This window comes from Ammodytes marinus, assembly GCF_949987685.1.
Source record: "Ammodytes marinus genome assembly, chromosome: 21".
NCBI classification, from domain to species: Eukaryota; Metazoa; Chordata; class Actinopteri; order Uranoscopiformes; family Ammodytidae; genus Ammodytes; species Ammodytes marinus.
The window spans coordinates 18,277,797-18,296,793 of NC_137225.1; the positions used below are offsets into that span (position 1 = coordinate 18,277,797).

General features: G+C 39.3%; 3 protein-coding genes across 3 annotated transcripts; 2 read left to right on the forward strand and 1 right to left on the reverse strand.

The window, feature by feature from the left end:
- The first annotated feature begins 2,767 nt into the window (after positions 1–2,767).
- Positions 2,768–5,769, forward strand: myl12.1 (myosin, light chain 12-1). The gene is made up of 4 exons (XM_080050665.1): positions 2,768–2,872; positions 4,388–4,589; positions 4,810–4,971; positions 5,251–5,769. Exons 2-4 carry the CDS (start codon positions 4,406–4,408, stop codon positions 5,421–5,423), a joined length of 519 nt encoding a protein of 172 aa, XP_079906791.1. The 5' UTR covers positions 2,768–2,872; positions 4,388–4,405; the 3' UTR covers positions 5,424–5,769.
- A 1,195-nt stretch (positions 5,770–6,964) lies between these two features.
- fastkd3 (FAST kinase domains 3) lies at positions 6,965–10,741 on the forward strand. Its single transcript, XM_080049964.1, has 7 exons — positions 6,965–7,027; positions 7,346–8,845; positions 8,983–9,068; positions 9,787–9,961; positions 10,049–10,118; positions 10,226–10,340; positions 10,510–10,741. The coding sequence occupies exons 2-7, from the start codon at positions 7,369–7,371 to the stop codon at positions 10,606–10,608; spliced, it is 2,022 nt and encodes a 673-aa protein (XP_079906090.1). The 5' UTR covers positions 6,965–7,027; positions 7,346–7,368; the 3' UTR covers positions 10,609–10,741.
- Positions 10,742–11,095: 354 nt separating this feature from the next.
- chmp5b (charged multivesicular body protein 5b) lies at positions 11,096–16,007 on the reverse strand. The gene is made up of 8 exons (XM_080050421.1): positions 15,848–16,007; positions 14,817–14,921; positions 14,383–14,429; positions 14,182–14,275; positions 14,009–14,080; positions 13,676–13,784; positions 11,537–11,652; positions 11,096–11,447 (listed from the first exon to the last, which is right to left on the reverse strand). Exons 1-8 carry the CDS (start codon positions 15,914–15,916, stop codon positions 11,397–11,399), a joined length of 663 nt encoding a protein of 220 aa, XP_079906547.1. The 5' UTR covers positions 15,917–16,007; the 3' UTR covers positions 11,096–11,396.
- Positions 16,008–18,997: the final 2,990 nt, after the last annotated feature.

Sequence of the window (18,997 nt, forward strand, 5' to 3'; positions counted from 1 at the left end):
CCTGCAACACAAACAGCTGGTAAGTTTCCATGGCAAAATGATCATGCCGGTGAACACCTCAGGCCTTTGTGTTGAACAGTAATCCTTTTTAAGCCCCCGTGCCACCTTGCCAAACACCGAATAACAACATACCTACAATGTTGTGGCTGCACCCTGGTGTGTGATACCCATCAAAAGAGATCAACACTGAGGAGAACAACACAAGACATTAAGCAGGATCACAACACTACATGCTGTCTAGTGAATTTGGTGTCGATTTTACAAGTGGATTATAATGTCATAAACCAATAAATCATTTGCCAACATGAGTGCTTTGAGCCTCTGCGATTAACTGAGAGGATAGATAATTAACTAATCATCAAGAAAGCAGCAGTGATATATGAACAGCAGTTAAGTGTTCAGTGCACTGTAGCTTTACTTGAAGGAATGGTTTGACTTTTTGGGAAGATGGATGAAAATATTGTTTACCACTCACATGTTTGCATAGTAAATATGAATTCATTTGTATGGTAATAGCTAGATAGCTTAGCTTGGTATAGAGAATGGAAACAGGGGGAAACCGCCAAGCCTGTCTCTGTCCAAAGGTAGAGAGGGCACACAATGAACCTAAGAACACATTTTGTATTATAAAATTTAATTATGTACTATGTATTGCTTTGTTTCTGCCTAATGTGTTAATGAATCCTCATAAAGCAAGTCAAGGTGACTTGCTTTATGAGGCATTCTTAGCATCCACTGATATGCACATGTTGTGTAACAATGACATGACAGTCTATTGTATATATTCAGATCCTAAAATTGCTTTATAGCACCCGGGTATACTTTAAAAGGCGCAGTAGCCTCAGGATTAGTGACTATGAGTGAACATCAAAGAATAGCCCTCTGGCTTTTCTCACAAATATTCTTGGGTTTAATCTAACATGATTATAAGCTCCAATTTATACCTCTGTCACTCACAGCTCATATGGAAAAGCATTTTCCTTGAATATCTCCAGATCCATAGAAAAACTGAATTGCATAATCCTCCCAGGAACGTGATAACTCAGTCACCTAATGACTTCATCCCATTGTGCTCTATGAAGATCATATGCCACATACGAGTGCATTGTATCACATTATAACGTGAAAAGTGAAACATACACTCAGTTAAAACAGTGAGCATTTCGTATAACCTAATGCAATACAATATAATTACCCTGCAGCTATAAAGACTGTAACTTCAATCTTTGTTGACACTTCTATAAGGATTCAATTGTTATCTTGAAGCCTCAGATAGTGGTGATGTTGTGTTATTCTGCAAAATATTGAAAAGGTGTTTCTAATATGCTGTCCTTTCCCCATATACATGATTGTCCAAGTAAAGACAGTTCATACATTCATGGAAACAAACAGCATATCACTTGGTTCAGCTGTCCAGGAAATTCAAACTGTATGGCGTCTCATGGGATCTATAAGGGCTATTTTTGTATGGCTCCCAGAACACACTGAAGCTATTTGAATGTTTATGTTAACAGTTCTAGATGTGAACAAATTAAATGAGCTCACACACATTATTGGGTGACTTGCTGAGGCAAAACTATTTATGACCTAACTCAAGGAAATGTAATACGGCAAAGCAAAATAAAAGAAGTTTAGGAAGCTAGCACCCTCTAGTGGTTTAAGGTGACATTACAATATGTGCTAGAACACCTCCATAAACAAGTTAAAATTGATTTATTTGTTTCAATAATTCAAACACTATAATGATCATCATCAACACTTGTTATGAATTTATTTTTAACACAGTGCAGCTTCAGACTGGTTGCTTGTTAGGTTACAATATTTAGCTAAGTGACCCATGGCACATGCTCAAACACTTTGTTATCATCATTGAAAGTGATATGACAACTGGACCAGAAAAAAAAGAGTAAAGATAAAGGAAACATGTGTGGCTTGTTTTAACCTATGCGTCATCAGTTCCATGTTTTGCTTTTGAGGCCCTGCAGCAGTAAGCCGCACAACTGTTGTCTGACTTTTGTCGTTTGTCTATAATTATCCATCCTACCAACATTTTATCCCTTTATTGCTTTACGCATATTCATCCTTTCATTTGTACTTTCTTTTGTATTGTAACCAATTACCAACTCTAAAACATCAATCTGACCAAGATTTTTTTAACAACAATAAATAAAAAACAGACCACATTAGCAGGCTATGACCACTGCCACATGCTTAATAAGAGCAAATATGACACCTATGAAATGCATATGGTATTCAAGTCATTATAATTACTCCAATAAAGTAAAAACAATAGCTTAGACTAAAATTTTCCTGACAGACATAGCCTATCAACTCATCTACAAAAATACTTGAGTGACAACTATTACTTGCATCTGATAAAATTACAGATTTGTTTTAATGAATATAATTTATATATATTGATATATAATTCCAATAATGCCCTTTTTTTCAGTTTGACTGTGCCTTAATTGCACAATTTTAAGGACGTTGTTTTTTTTCTTTCCTTTTAAGGGCATATCCAGGAATTTCAACCAAGGCAAGGGAGTGTTTGTGGAAGTTACATTCCTTTCATCGTGGGTGTGTGGATGTACATTAACTATTTTATTACTGATTATATAAAACATTAGCATATGTTTCAGAATGTATTTTAGTAATACTAGTTTTATTTGAGTATTTAAACGGGTAAAAATGTATGTGTTGTTATTAAAAATGTATAAAAAATAGTTTCACACTTGGCCATCCCCCCTATGTTTCTCAGTTGGTTTGCTCTGATTGTTCAGAACGGAGATGAGAACTATCATCAGGAAGTGAAGGGCGGTGGTTGAGAAAAGAGCAGCGACGAGCTAGCTGATCAGTATCGGGTTGTTGTCAGGTAAGCCTTTGTTTAAGCTCTGCTTTCCTGTATTTTATTTCAGATTTTTTTCTTTTAGTAAAAGGATTACCTTCATATCTGCTGACAGTGTTGCATCCGTGTATGTGAGTAACCGGATATGATAAAGCCGAGTGTTAGCTGCGTGGCTAACGTAATTACATGAAGTCTGTTTCTAAAGAGCATACTTTTTAGGCCTTTGAAGTATATTTGTTAGCGTTATAAATTATGTATCTACCCGTTGAGTTGTGTAACTTGGCTGCTTGGTGGTTAAACATCACAGCTGTTTTCACACTAGTTATTTGTTGTGGCTAAAGCTTAGGCCGCAAACCATTGAGACATTGCGAACCTAGGAATGGAGTTAATGCGACCACAAAACAGGTTCTAAATACAATTAATGAGAATAGGATGGTTTGATTATGAGTTGTTTTTCAATGGTTTACAAAGTGCGCAACACAAGCTAATGCAAATAGATGGATAAAGAATGTTGTTTATCCAAGTACATTGGCAGTGGTAATGATTCACTAAAATGATATAACTTCGCATTTAACACATCTGATCACAACATTAAAAACGATTAATATAATATAAATAAATTAAACCTAACAATTTAAACTATTAAGACAAGATGTCTTGCAAAGTGAAATGTGCATTAAAATTTGCAATATGCCTACATATTTTAAATTGTTTTATTGGTAGCAATTATCAATGTCTTTCATCTGATTACTGGGGCTGTCAAGACTATTAACCCTTTAAGTTTTTGCTTATGGAATTTTTAGAATAATATACAGCTTGCTTGGATTATTGAAACAATAGTTAGTTTCAGCTCTGACGAAGAACATTAAAACGTATCACTGAGTGTTTTTATAACAACCGTTGTCATTGATAACACCTAGTCATGTCACCATATTGCCAGTGACTCGATGCATTTGCTCTTCGATGACGTTTGAGTCCATTCTGTAACCACCTGGTGGCCGAAATGTAATGTCTGTCAACATTAAAGACCTGAATGTAAGACGGTTTTAAGGCTACATTCAGGACAGGACATTGCCTGATAAGGGCATCTGTCCTCACATCAGTAATTTTCTTGCCCTTGGGAAAGGCAGTGAGCTGATCAACCTAGAAAGAAGAGGAACATTTCCATTTATAGCTCAGTGAAGGACCCTACACTGGGGAATCACTGAGAATTAAAATACACTGCCAGCGGGGTGTGGATACGCATGACAATCTCATTTTGAGTAATGACAGGATTGTCCACTTTACCCTTTGATCAGACTGTCCCCCGCCAAGTCATCTCGTTTTATCAGGCCTACATTTTTTTGTGTGTTGGGGGCAAAGAACAGCCCAACATTAAATATACATGCACTGCTTTTATTTATATCGATGGGAAGAATGTAAATTTTCACACTCCCTCTGAGATGTTCTTGGACATGGAAATGTTATTTACACTAAAATTTGAGTTTGAAAAAAAAAGTTTGTCTCTAATCTAACATGTTTTATATTTAATTATTTCCACAGGTAAAATAAACAGTCAAGATGTCGAGCAAAAGGGCAAAGGGAAAGACCACCAAGAAGCGCCCCCAGCGCGCCACCTCCAATGTCTTCGCCATGTTTGACCAGTCTCAGATCCAGGAGTTCAAGGAGGCTTTCAACATGATCGACCAGAACCGTGATGGGTTTGTGGACAAGGAGGACCTTCACGACATGCTCGCCTCACTGGGTGAGTAACAGAGTCTGTTTTTACCTCCTGACTGAACCAATATGTCAGGAAGTGCTTTCCTGATTTGGGTGTGCACCTACACCACTTGGTATTTGAAAACAAGTTCAACAAGCAACATATTTTATTTACATCACGCATCGTCACGCGTAATTAAAATCCACTTGTGTAGTTAAAACTCTTTCAGGCGACATTTTAAGTTCCTTTTTGTATTTTTCTTTAGGGAAAAATCCAACTGACGAGTACCTGGAGGCCATGATGATGGAAGCTCCTGGACCCATTAACTTCACCATGTTCCTCACCATGTTTGGAGAGAAGCTCAATGGCACAGACCCTGAAGATGTGATCAGAAATGCTTTCGCCTGCTTCGATGAGGAGGGGACAGGTAAATTCAGAGCATTTTAAAAAGTATTTCCTTGTGATGGATACAAATAACCTAGTTTGCAATTTATTTTGCTTTTAATAATGTTTCTCTTACCTTTTCAAGTGAAACACTTTGAGTTGCAGCTCTGTTTTTTTTAAAGGGTTTTACAAAGCAGCCTTACCTAAAACAATCCTGCTTGCTTAAAACCAATCACTTTTAAGCAAAGGAAATTCTTCAGGATCAGATTGTGCTGTTGAGTCATGTAGCATTTGTATCTGATTTGACTGTGTTCCCCCTCAGGAATTATCCCGGAAGATTACCTCAGAGAGCTGCTCACAACAATGGGCGACCGGTTTTCAGATGAGGAGGTGGACGAGCTCTTCAGGGAAGCCCCGATCGACAAGAAATGCAACTTCAACTATGTGGAGTTCACACGCATCCTAAAGCACGGCGCCAAGGATAAGGACGATTAAACAACCACACCAGCATTTCCCCTTTTCCATCCTCTCTGCCTCTTGATCAGCTAAATGGCCGCGCTGCATGTCTCAACTCTCCAGTATAAACCACATTCTAAACAAACCAAAGCAATAATTATTCTTGTTTGTTGTGAACTTCCAGTATTGCCAAATGTACACATATCTAATTAGAAGAACATTTCTACTGGTTTTCCAAGTGAATTTTCCGTCATGTAAAGATGTAAAGTGACAGCACCTCGGAAGCTCCAGGAGATGAGTACTTGCAGTTCATGTTATCCGGTTAAGCTGAATTTTTACATTTTATAATATAAACTTTTTAAATAAAGCCCTCTATCAAGTTGTATTTTGACTTTTTTTCCCTTCCATAAACAACACCTGAAATAAGTACTGAATTATTTTGTCTTTTTTTTTCTGAGGCATACAAACTGAAATAGTTGGGCACCATTTTCCCTTCCTCGGATGTTTGTCAAGTCTTGACAAGTTTACGCTGCCTCCTCAGCAAACTCATTTGACGTGCGCTGACTAGTGCTGGATTCTTTGTTTATCAAAATACCATGATCACCTTCCCTGTGAGGACACGGTGCTATCAGGCAAACCTAATAGTTATCTTGTCCCTCAGCAATGATTTAGGTGCAGATTATGAGAGTGAAGTGTGTTTTGTGTGTGTGTACATATGAGACTGGTTCTTAGTGCATCCTTTTTATGTCAGTTTAAACTTTTACTACACCATTTCTGAGGTATATGTACTTCTAACCAAACTACATTTATCTGCTAGTAACTTTGGTTTTACATAGAAAAATATAATCAACTGAGGGCCCCCATAAACAAGACAATAGAAGTCCAGAAAAAGAAACATTGAGTTGAAAATGTGTAGGCTATAGGTTATTTTTTGAATAGCCTAAAACTATACATGGACTCATGATGTCAACCTTTATACTATCTGAGTACTTTTTTTCCCCTATTGGTTTAAGTAAATTTTTCTGTATACTTTAACCATATACTGACTTTTACTAAAGTAAAATCTCAAATTTGCTTAAACTTGTAACAATACATTTCCCCTGTGGTAATGTTACTTTGTTTCTATTTGGAGATATATTTCTGGATTATATAGCCCTGGTGCTGCCTTCAAATGCTGTCCGTCATAAAGGACAATCTAAACTCCCTCCAAAATAAAGAGGTTATTAAATGACTTATGAAAGGGATGATGTGATGGTCGTATGCACTTGAATGTGATTTCCCATTTGTTCCTGGTGTCAAATGAGAGGTGCGAAGATGACTTTAGAAACGATTTGTTAAAGTTGTGTGTCAAAGCCAAAGTGAGCATGAATTCGACAACCTCTATTAAACTCAGACGAACTTCTCCACTGCGAATGCATCACGTTTCAGCATCATTTCTGGCATGTTTCTTTAACATGCTCAATTCAATTATAAAAATAAAAAAAATAGCATCAAACAATGTTTTAAATAAAAAATCATATTCGATCACAGATTTTCAGACGTACGAGGTGCCTTGAACGCCTCGCTGTTCTTATGGAACAGCGTGAGGACAGTATACGCCGGTGTTATCGGCTGTGACCCGCTCCTTTTGCCTGAAAGTCAAGGTATGAATAAACATTTATGTATTCAGTCGGGTTGGTCTCGTAGTAATTGTTTATTCACCCCTCGGAGCCGAAGTTTCAGCTTTAAAACACGCTTGTCAGAGCAGCGTGCCTCTTACTGGGGTAAACCGGAAGCTTAGCAGCTAAGGTAGCTTACGTTAGCTAACAGCAGCCTCAAGGTTGGTTAGTTAACTAAAAGTTGAGTAACACAGTGAGTGATTGTGGTGGTAGTTTGGTTCTGTGATTCGGTACATAGTGTGAATTTATGCAGTTGTACTACACCTTCAAAAACGTTGTTTTGTTTGTTTTTTATTCTTCCAGCTGCATCTGAGGAGTCCAGGTTCATGGCTCTGAAGCTGATCAAGAGGTTCCCTGCGCTCGTGCAGTTCGGGATTCCACGTTACCCAGCTGTTGGACCTACGTGCCCCTCTAGGCTCCTGAGCACCAGCAATGGAAGAGATCAGCTCCTATGTGTAGCCTGTCTTTGCACCTCAGCCGGCGGATGCATCTGGACACAGGGCTGCAGGCAGCTCCAGTTGGGCTGCGTGAGAAGGAGCCTGACCACCACCATCATTAAGGAACCGTCCTTCCTCGCCAACAGCTCAGGTGGGCTCCACAAAGACTCTGGGCTTCGCTTCCGTCTGACCCAGCTGCACCGACCCACAGATGCAGAGGAGCAGGCTTTCTCCCAGCGTCTGGGGAGCTGCTCCTCGTCCCGCCAGGTGTTTGCACTGCTGCGCTCGGTGGAGGTCATGTCTGACACCATGGCTGCAGCAGCTCTTCACCGCGTGGCCGACCTGGAGCAGGTTGTTAATGGCAGCGCTCTGAAGGATCCTAAGGTTCTGGAGAAGGACACCCTCAGAGCTCTGTGCTTCCAGTTGGAACAAGACTCCAGACGGTTGACGGATGGTGGGCTGGTATCCGCTCTGCGGGCCTGCACGCGCCTCTTCTTGGACCCTTGGAGCACGCTGATGGTGCGGCTTGTGTCCGAGAGCCAGGAGAGGCTGGACAGAGGGGAGATGAGCGTGGGGCAACTGTGTACACTCGGACAGGCCATGTTGGCGATAGAGGGTCCCGACTGTGTGATGCTGGAGCAGATGATGGAGCAGATCCAGAAGCAAGGGCCGGCCCAGTGGAGCGTATCAGAGCTCAGTGACGTTTATAGACTTCTACAAGGAGTGGCGGGCGAAGATAGAAAATACAGGGACTTTCTGAACGACATGAACACCTACGCTTTGACTCTCACCTCCCGCATGGATGCTCCAGCCGTCAGCGGGATCCTCAGCGCTCTCGTGACTCTCAACCAGACTCACGCCATGCCTCTGGTGATCAATCTGTGTAAGCAGGCCGTACGGCACGTCCCTCACTTCACAGACGACGAGCTCACCGCGGTGCTCGGAGGCCTGATGCACTTTGGCCACAGCGACCAGTACTTTGTGGAGGCCATGGAGAGATACGTCCCCTCCATAGCCTTCACCTCCCACCCGGAGACGGTCACCAAGGTGAGTCAGTTCTTCGGCCGGAGGAACATACTGTCAACGACCGTGTTTGACGCCATAGCGGAGAGCTTTGTGTACCGAGCGGACAACTACAGCACCAGCCAGGTGGCCCGGCAGATCATGGCTCTGGGGAAGCTGGGATACCTCCCTCCCAACGCTGGAGAGGTCTTCAGGAAAGTGGAGAACATCCTGCATTCGCGCTTTTCCCACTTCCAGCCCCGGACGCTCCTCAACCTGCTCCACTCCTGCACCCTGGTGGAGAGGTTCCCGGTAAACTTTGTCGCCAAAGTGTTCAGCAGTTACTTCCTCCAGCAACTGCAAGGTAAAACAGACACCTGCAATATGTGCAACCTTTCCTTTATTGTCTGATGTTGACATTTTTTGATTTATTGTCTTATTGTGATTCATCAATATGATTACATTTGACTAAAATGACAAATGAAACTGATTGTGTTTTAGATCACGGCACAGGAATGGACCGGATCGTCCTGGCACAGCTGACCCAGCTCTACATGACGCTGAAGCTGGAGTGTCCTTTCTATGAGGTACAATATGTAAAACTATGTCACTGGTTAAATATGTAAAATATGAGGCCAGCCCAAAAGAATGACAAAGCGATAATCATGCACAGTCAGAACCCTGAATACACACACCCTCTCTTACTGAACATGACGTCATTGTGGAAGGTTCAGTGCATTCTAGTTATATCAGACCAACACAAAACGGATGTGAACCTGTTGGCTTCTGTGGCCCAGATTGACAGAAATATTCTACTTAGAATAATTTAACAGCTTTGTGGAGTGGTAAGGATGCCCTTGTTCTTTCAATGTGAAGGCTGCTTAGATAACAAATCTTTTTACATTCTGATTCAACTGTAGCGTTCTGGAAATAGCTTAATGCACTGTTGGCACGGATCTGGAGCAATAACTAAGTCAGATAGAAAATGTAGGGCTGGTAATGTAAGGTTCTTTGTACTCTTTGTACATCAGGATTCATGAGAAAAAACATCACTAAATCATCATTAAAAAACAAATCAGTTTTTTTATTCCAACACAATATTCATTTTGATTCCCAATTAAAAAGAAGTCTATAGAAACCCAAATGGTTCTCAACAATGAGATGGCACATTGGAAAAGGCTGATTTTCTTCTTCAATGTTGTAGAGTGGGTTCTGTTGTAATCTAAGACGTGTTAAGTTTTGTGTTTTGATTGATGCCATGAAAATGTATTTGTGCATCCTTCACTCCTCCTGTCTTCTGCTCAGGGGCCCAAACTCCTCCCCAAGTACACCGTCAAGTCTTTCCTCATGTCTGGTCGCTCTCTGGAGACGCCGGTGGACGCCACTCTGTACACCTCAGTGAAAACTGGACTGGTGGATTTGCTCGGGGCTCGCTCGTACTTTGGATCCAAAGTCCTGACGCCCTACTGCTACACACTCGGTAACTAACACAACACCTATCCTCTCCTTTCATTTTATTGAAGTCTATCAGACTAAGGGCTTTTAATTGTTTTCTTTGTTCTTGCAGATGTGGAAATTAAACTTGATGAAGAGGGGTATGTCCTGCCTGCCAGTCATAATGAAGATGTATTTAAAAGGTAAATGGTTTTCTGTTTCTGTATATAAGCTGCATTATGTGACGTTCATCGCTGATGGCAGGATAGGTTACCAACACATTTGCTGGTTTGATGTGTGTGTGTTGCAGGATAGCTCTTTGTATTCATGGACAGAAGAGGTTCACGACTAACAAGAGGCAGCTACTTGGCAAAGAGGCCATCAAGCAGCGACATCTGGGGCTTCTGGGATATGAAGTTGTTCAGGTAAGACCATTTATGTTCACTTTTATTCTTTACAGTCAGCAATATGTTTGTAAGATCTATTTTATATTGTCAAATTGTTCAAGTATCCCAGGACTTTCTGACTGCTTCTGTTAACCTGTCCACTCTTATATTTTCATGAAATAACTTAAGGATCTTTTTTTTCTTCTAGATTCCTTACTATGAATTTGATAAACTGCAAAACAAGACCAGTGTGGTGGAGTATCTGCACCAAAAAATATTCCCCCTCAGTTACAGGCTCAAGTGGTGATGCTCCGGATCCGTGCCAACAGTGTTCAAGCTTTTCCATATATCACTATTTATTTTTCTAAATAATATTAACAGAGGAATGCTTTTAAGTTATTGATGCACTTTCACCAGTTTAACTTGACAATAAAGTGACTTTTATATAAATGGTGACTTTTGATTTACTACTTCGATGTATCACAAGAAGTTCAGCGCACAATATGTAATAACAAAAGAAGGAGGTTGATTACTTCAGGAGGTTGCACGGGATCATGGGAAAAGCTTCTGCTGGAGAATATGCAGCGGAGGGCAAGGCATAATCGTAGTCCATCACAATGGCACAAACAATACAATTAATGCCATGAAGCAATGGTTTCGCCCATATTTTAAGGAAGAGGGGTTAAGTGAAATGGTGTTACTTTATTAATATTTTCCCTTATTTTGAAAATTGATGGAAAATGTTTTTAGTACACAATTCAATGCAAATTCAATACATATATTGGAACTTTAAGTATAGTTTGAAAAATATAATTTATTGTGTTCTTGGCAACTCATCACTGCAGAAACTGTACAAAGTTCATAAAATCCCACTTCCAGAAATCACCCCAGATACACATGACATGAGCACACTCAGAATAATAATCACAACTTTTAATTAAACATGCTAGATTTTCAGTTATTGATTTCATGATACGTTGGTTAAAAGACGCTTTGGTTTTATAAGCTGCATTATTTAAGGCTTGGAGTGTCATAGAAAAAAAGGCTATGCTATATTTATATATAAAACTAGCATTAGTGTTCTGATAGCTCCTTTTATGTAGCAGGAATCTGAGGAAGGCCAAACTCGTCGACCAAAACACCATCCTGTAACACAAAATGAAAAATACTTGTTATTGGAAAAAGTGTAAACTTATAAGAAAACTCGTACCAAGCCTGAAAGATAAGTGAAGTACCCTGTTGACGGACTTGTCCCCGGGCATGCCGTCTGGGATGGAGGGGGCCGTTGAAGCCTCATCCAGGTAGGAACTGTCATCATCCATCAGGAACTCGTCTCCCAAAGCATCCAGCTCTGTGGACAGACACACAGGTCAACACAACAGCAGATGGACTCCATCATTACTGATCACCTCGTGTGAGCAATGACCAAAAGGTAGTTAGAAAGGGTCGGACAGTCCTATATTGGCCACAAATGATCTGCTTTTTCTTTTAGGGCGTTATATTTAAGGTGCACAATGCAGTTTTAGCAGAGGGGAATTTGTTTACTTTTGCAGAGCCTGCAGTTAGGATAAAGAACACATTTACTATACATATCATTTTTGGAATGGAATAATACGTCTGTGTGTGTGTCTGTGACTCGCATATCTCTCTGAGTTTTGGTCAGATCGGCATGAGCTTCCGGATATTGCTTAAACACAGCACGAAGGTGTGCATCCTTCATTCTTCATCCTTCATTTTGAAGTTGTAGAAGTTATCATATTTATATCATGCTGGCGAATAGTAGCTTAGGCTACGTGCCCACAGAGCCGACTAAACCCCGCCTCCCTCTGACGAGCGGGACACACACACACACACACACAGCAGACCGACACAGCCTTACTTCCTCAACAACTCCTCATCTGCTCCACCTGTCCGCTTTAGTGGTAAAGACTGCGCACAGAGCCGACTAAACCTCGCCTCCCTCTGACGAGCGGGACACACACACAGCAGACCGACACAGCCTTACTTCCTCAACAACTCCTCATCTGCTCCACCTGTCCGCTTTAGTGGTAAAGACTGCACTTCACGCTATTTTCACTGTAATAATACAGCACGGTCTCGGATGCTTCCACAAAATGTTTTATATCCGTTTAAAATCTAAACTGAAAGCCCGAGGGCGACCGCGCGCACACAAGTCCGCTCCCACACACCGAGCGCGTGTGCGCGCACATGAGTCCCCCCCACAAACACACACACACTGCTGCCTGCTACTGACACGTTAACGTTAATTGACAGCACGGTCTCGGATGCGGACGCCCGCGCGCGGACACAAGTCCGCGCCCCCCCCCCCCCCCCACACACACACACACACAGCTGACTGCTACTGACACAGTAACGTTAATTGACAGTTATCCAAACTTTGTCTTATCTTTCAAATACCTAACAGTAGCCTAATGGTAATGGGGTTGACAATGTTGTCATGGCGTGCAGCATAGACTCCTTTTATACACAGTGCAGCCATTTGCTATATAGGCAACTGATTGTAAGTTTGAGTGCATTGTGCAGTATGGATGGCAGTTTGCAAGGTACCATAATATCAGATTGTATAGGTAACACCTGTACAGCTCGATTCTTCTTTAGGATTCAACACTTAATTAATTAACACATTTTCTGTTTCATTTCACTTAACAAAACACATGGAATTAGTTTGTGGTTATCTTTACACAATACACTAAGGAATGTTGCCCTACTCTATAGCCAACTTCTACAAAGTAACTTACTGATAATAACCTTTAACAGTGTAAAATTAGCCATCACTGATAGCAGCCAAATGTACTGTCTAATATGTTTCTTTGCTTACCTGCTTCCTACGGGCACTGCACTAGTGAATCAAAACCAAATCATTTTAAAGAATGTGGAACCAAACATAAACCTACCACATGTTTGTGAACAAATCTGTGGGCCCTGCATTTGCTGTAACTTGTAACAATTGTATTAACCAAGATGAAACACTAAAGAATTGTGATCCTGCAATAAAAACATTTTATATGCCACCCCTATAAGACACTGTAGCTAACACTACCTTTACTGAGGGACATAACCAATCAGACAGACCAGTCAGACACTTAATATGATGTCAAAGACATTTTCAATCATGCTCATTCCTGCACAATTATACAGCTCTTCCTGTTAAATAAAGAATTGCACATTTCTCTCTTTGTACAAATTTATCATAGATTTCTATTTATTTTCTCTGAAACTTGTTTTCGACTTGTGTTCTCTTCTCTATGTTTATGTTAATTGTGTACACCATCTGACCACGGCAAATCTGGCAATAGACCTGATTCTGATCCTAATTTTGAAGACAATTTGAGGCAGAGAAGTATTTTACTGACCCGCTTCCAAGTCGTCTTCATCAATGTCAGGCGTGCCATAGCTTCTGCCCAGCGCTTCCTGGATGTCATTGGCATCCTCCATCATGTCTTCCAGCTGATCATGAACATCCTGAGAAGAAAAAAAGAGTTATAACGTTTGTATTTTACCCATAAGGTTACAAGGACTTGTGTTGTGCTGATTGCTGCACAAAATTCTCTCACAATGTTATCTAAAACTAACAAAATGTACGTCCCTCAAAATCTCTACACTATAATATTTTGAAACCGTTAACACCATATTAGGAAGAGAATTGTCAAATATTATCATCTCCCATTTTTAAGTACAACAAATACCTCGATCTTGTCAATGTTCACGTGCTTGTATGCTTTCTTCATGTCTTTGAGGCCGACCTTCATGGCATCAACCTAAAAGGGAAAATCAAATGTTGGCAAAAACACACATTTACTTTTGTTTTTTATCTTTATGTGTATAAATATATCCCATGTGTAAGATAAATGACTCTCACTGTGGTTTTCGTGTCTTTAAGGGTCTGGATTGAGTAGTTTGTTTGTTCCATGTTGAACGACTGCTGCATGAGGTTGTCTCTCTGGCTCTCGTACCTGGCCAATAAAATGATGAAATAGAGTTTTAGGGTAAAGAGAATAACTTATACGGTTAATTTGACATGTTAAACGAAAAAATAAAAATAAAAAATAAAATGACTTACATTCTCTTCTGCTTCAGAACCCGCATAGCTTTTTGCTTGACCATGTTCTAGAAAATGAGAAACATTATTGAGAAAACCCTACAAAATTAATATGAACTGGACACAAGTTTATGATGGAAAAAGCAGGATGTTGAAAAATGATACTTTCTAACTTAAATATGTTCATACATGAATTCACATAGTTTGTAGTCTTATTATTTGGTTACACACACACTACCTTGTTTAAATCAAATGTTTCTCAATGTGAGACTATGCAGTTAGATTTAACTTTTACAAAGGCATACTTTTTTAGTTTGTAGTACATACATTTACATTTCTTGCAAGGCAAGGTATTGGAAATGCATACTTTTGGTATCAGTACTGAAGGATATCATATTGATATAAGAATAATCAGATTTGTAAAAGAGTCCATTCCACGGACAAATTAATCTCACCTTTGAAGGTCCATCTCTCATCTTCTTCATCTGATCCTTGTATTTCGCAAGTTCAACATCTAGTCTGGCAATTTTCTTGTCAACGGACTCTGCCCGAGAATCAACCTTAAAGTAAGAAATCATTTTTATTTTATTTATTTTTAATAATTGTTACCAACATTGAATGAGATCTTCTTACTTGTTCACTGGACCATACAAGTCCCTAACCCAAAGTCATTGACGTTGTTTTTCTCTATTGTTTTGTTTTTGGTAGAATTGGTCTTTAATTCTATTGTGCCATTAAAAAAAGAGTTTTAAATTTAACCTTCCTTAAGCTCTAGGAACGAGTCTGTCAAAATAAATAAAAAACATTATAACTAAGCAACTTTTCCTTTGTGCACACACATGCAGTTAGCTAGATAATAATAGCTCTACTCAGATTAAAACCTGTATAACTGGTTGATGACTGCCTTTTCACTTATAGGGAGATGTAGTTGCTGTTCGAATTCCTGCTGAAAATCACATGAAGCAGATTCATGAACTTAACAGACAGACATATTGTTTTGGTAAAATACCTTTCACATGTTTCCCTACAGCCTTAGACAAGTTAGATTTAAGACTTGTAAATGTCAGTGAAAATCTGAGTGAAATTAAAGACCAATTTTACAGTAAAAACTGTACATTAATTACTTTGGGTTAATGGCAATTTTGCATGAAACATTACTTCTTTGGTCAAGTGAAAAAGTTAGGAGATCTACCTTTGTAATTATTTCCTAACTGGTCTTTCAACATTCAAAAATAAGACTTTTTCAGGAGCCCTAGAGATACAAAGGCTACCGACTGATACCATCGATACATAGTTTTAGCTAATTACGCCACATGGTACGATCCTGGCTGCTATTAATTACACAAATAATTATTCATCAACTCTATTTTATTCAGACATTACAGTAGAGTAGCCTATATGGCAAACTCCTGGAGAAAGGGCTCCATATTGGTTTACTTTGTTTAGAAGGAAGCGTTCAAAGAAGTTACTTTGGGATAATACTTACGGTTCCTATACAGTCCGTGAGGTTGGGTGGAGGACCCTTGGCTTTCCCTCTGCCAAATATACGATTCATTTCGGCTTAATGTGAAGTTGTTTAACACTAAAAGAAAAACTCTGCGTTTGTTCAATGTTGTTCACTGTCGACAGTAAAACTCCCGGAAGAGAATGTGATGTGACGTCGGTGGAGTCACGTGAGCGTGTGACTCAGCCCAGCCGCGCCCTCCAAAGCGCTCTGTTGTGTTATTTTTATTTTTTCCACGTTGTTTTCAACAATAATAATTATAACTGTCTCATTCTCTTCTTTGGCTGTAATTATAGTTTAATTTTTATTAATAGTTTTTTCTTCACGTTACATTTTTTAAAGTATTATTTTTCTCCATGTAGCCTATTTAGGACAAAGGTAAGGACAAATAATATAATAAGAAAAAAATACATAAAAAATATATAATAATGATTTTCTGCAAACAGGAAGCGACAGGTCATATTGACAACAGAACACAAATGAGGGTTGGCCCTAGAGATATGTGAGGCTTTTTGCAGGATTTGGTTGCAATTTGTCCTAAAGCTTGTGAATAATCTTCTTGTAGCCTGAGTTATGGTCTTGTTCAATAATTGTGTTTAGCTTATCATATCTGATAAGATATAAGACACATTTTGATATTTTATGGCACACAATGTTGTCAGGTTTTGTCAATTTACATTATTCTTTCGCTATTGTATTTTTCTCCATTAAAAAAAATATTTCCTTGGGGCCCCAACAGACCATTGGGCATCATACAGCTTAGGGCTGGATCTTTAAACATATCTTAACTGTTACTGTTTTACTGTCAGGAATGCACACAGTCAAACAATTCGTTGCAGTAGTGAAACCATCAGCAAATATATTTTATTTACTGATTTATTAATTATTTATTATTTTCTCTTTTCTAGAAAATCAATTATCAGCCACTAACGAAGGTGCTGGTGTATGGATGCAATACACGTTCTGCTTATGACAAAGTTTGTGCATGCAGCTATTAATCATTGCATGATTTATAATTTTAACCAAGCATTTTGTGTTGTAATTGCATTTATCTTCCTCTGGAGAGCGCTGCTGACACATAGTAAAACACAAGGTCCAAACACCTGCCAAAGACTCTTGGGCTCCCACTAAAACTCATTTATGTGCGGAAAATTCTTCGATCAAACTGTGATTCCAATGAGACACTGTGAGGGCTTTTATTAAAATTAAAAACTAAAATAGTAATGGTGCAGAGAGAGAGACGTTTCTGAGACAAATACAGACGTACAACGTAAAAATTGACGGGCAGGTAAGAAGAACATGGACGTGTATTTAGTTAAACTTGCTTTAATATTAACGGCTTCACACGCATGATGTTTGGATCGATACATCTCCTGTGCGTTTTGACAGCAAACAAAGCAAATGTACAGAGGCAGCAGATTTAAACAAAAGCACAAACATTCAGGAGGAAAAACTAAAAATGCCTTTGTCACAGTGTAGTTTCTTGGAATAATGTCTCTTGTTTTTTTTCATTGTTCAGTACCAGACATCTCTGCTGTATATATGTTGTATGCCAGTATACATTTTAAAATAGTAACAAAACTTACCCCAACCCCACAAAGCTCTGGTTTTGGGACATGAGTGTTTCTATAAATGGATTTAATTACTGAATTACTTAAGCTCTAATGCGTTAGATGAGTCTATACCACGGATAATAGTATGTTTATATTATACACAGTTTATTTGCAGTACATTCAAATACCAGCACAGGCCATCAAGCATATAGGCTGCTAATGTTGCATTACACTATCAAAGCAGTGAGCATTGACATGCTACAAATATATATTTCAATGAAATATGTGCAAAGGTCATTTCATTATCTATAGAAAATAATGTATTGTAAACAGACAATAGCATACTGTACAGTTGACTAACTGAGTTACTGTATTTAACCAACAACACGACTTGTTTAAATTCATGTTTTTTTTTTCAGATTACACGGATGGAACACAATAAATATAAATAAATAATGTTCTCCACAATAAAATCATGAATGTTTCAATAGGACTATGTATATCATGGTAAAAGCCATAAACAGCACATGTGATTGAATTATACATAAGAAATTGAACAACTTATCACAACTGGACACAACTCCAGAGTTAAAGCTGAAAGAGAGCCCTCTGTCAAATATTAAATGCACATTCAAGTCCAGGATTTTCCCCTTCAACTTCTCTCAGTGATCATAATTTTTTGTCCAACTCCCAGTAGCTTCAAAGTCCCACATGAGTCAATTCCTCTCACACGGTGGTCGAATAGCGCACTTCAAACTCTTCACAGAAGTGAAAAGGATTTTGGAACATATCATACAGTATATCATACATTATACTGTACTGTACATATAGTGCTGTCTGACCAACACATTGAGTTGTCATACTGAAATAATTTCCCGCTGCTACAACACATGTTATCCTGGACTGTTAAAGGCACATTTGGTGATACAAATAGTATGCGAATGAAAGGAATAGATTACATTTGAGAAAGGCCTACACAAAATGCAATAGAGCTGATAAGCGGAAGCCGCTTACTTCCGGGACATCGGACCTCTCGGCTCGAAAAATTACAACGGTAGTCAATGGAAAGAAATGTATTATTTTCTGGTCCCAGTCATTAAATGCCTTCGATTACACATATGTTTTGTGTGGGTCTAGATGGTATTTTTTCGTGCAAAGAATGGAACAATTTAGCGAGTAGAAGCTGGATACGGTCAGGTTTTGTGCAGAGCGCTTTTGTGGACTACAGCTCTTCGCTGCTTTTGACACTTATGATATACGTCACCACCACTCGCACCCGCTTAGCTCAGAAACATGGCTGTGTCTTTAATGCACTTTACCGCCTTCTTTCAAGGACAAGACAAAAGTCTTCAGCGTGGCGAAAACCACTGCAAAAGTGGACATGTGGAGAGTTTCAATTTCTCGAGTGGGGAGATTGTCGGCGTTGTTCACGCCAGCCATTAGCATTAGCATTAGCACTGTCAGTCGAGAAGTGGAGGGAATGTGTTGAGGTGACGTCACAGAGGCGACAAGACTTGTAGTTGTTCTCGTTAAATTTTTTCAAAAACCGTTAGACGAATAATCATACAACATACCGTCA

Excerpts from the sequence above, each read along its gene's own strand:
- chmp5b (XM_080050421.1), bottom strand. The coding sequence starts at position 15,916 with ATGAATCGTATATTTGGCAGAGGGAAAGCCAAGGGTCCTCCACCCAAC. Across the intron at positions 14,430-14,816 it reads TGAGAGATGGACCTTCAAAG|AACATGGTCAAGCAAAAAGC; the intron begins GTGAGATTAATT and ends CTCATTTTCTAG. Across the intron at positions 14,276-14,382 it reads GTTCTGAAGCAGAAGAGAAT|GTACGAGAGCCAGAGAGACA; the intron begins GTAAGTCATTTT and ends TTTATTGGCCAG.
- fastkd3 (XM_080049964.1), top strand. The coding sequence starts at position 7,369 with ATGGCTCTGAAGCTGATCAAGAGGTTCCCTGCGCTCGTGCAGTTCGGG. Across the intron at positions 9,962-10,048 it reads GCCCTACTGCTACACACTCG|ATGTGGAAATTAAACTTGAT; the intron begins GTAACTAACACA and ends TTGTTCTTGCAG. Across the intron at positions 10,341-10,509 it reads TGGGATATGAAGTTGTTCAG|ATTCCTTACTATGAATTTGA; the intron begins GTAAGACCATTT and ends TTTTTCTTCTAG.
- myl12.1 (XM_080050665.1), top strand. The coding sequence starts at position 4,406 with ATGTCGAGCAAAAGGGCAAAGGGAAAGACCACCAAGAAGCGCCCCCAG. Across the intron at positions 4,590-4,809 it reads CGACATGCTCGCCTCACTGG|GGAAAAATCCAACTGACGAG; the intron begins GTGAGTAACAGA and ends ATTTTTCTTTAG. Across the intron at positions 4,972-5,250 it reads CTTCGATGAGGAGGGGACAG|GAATTATCCCGGAAGATTAC; the intron begins GTAAATTCAGAG and ends GTTCCCCCTCAG.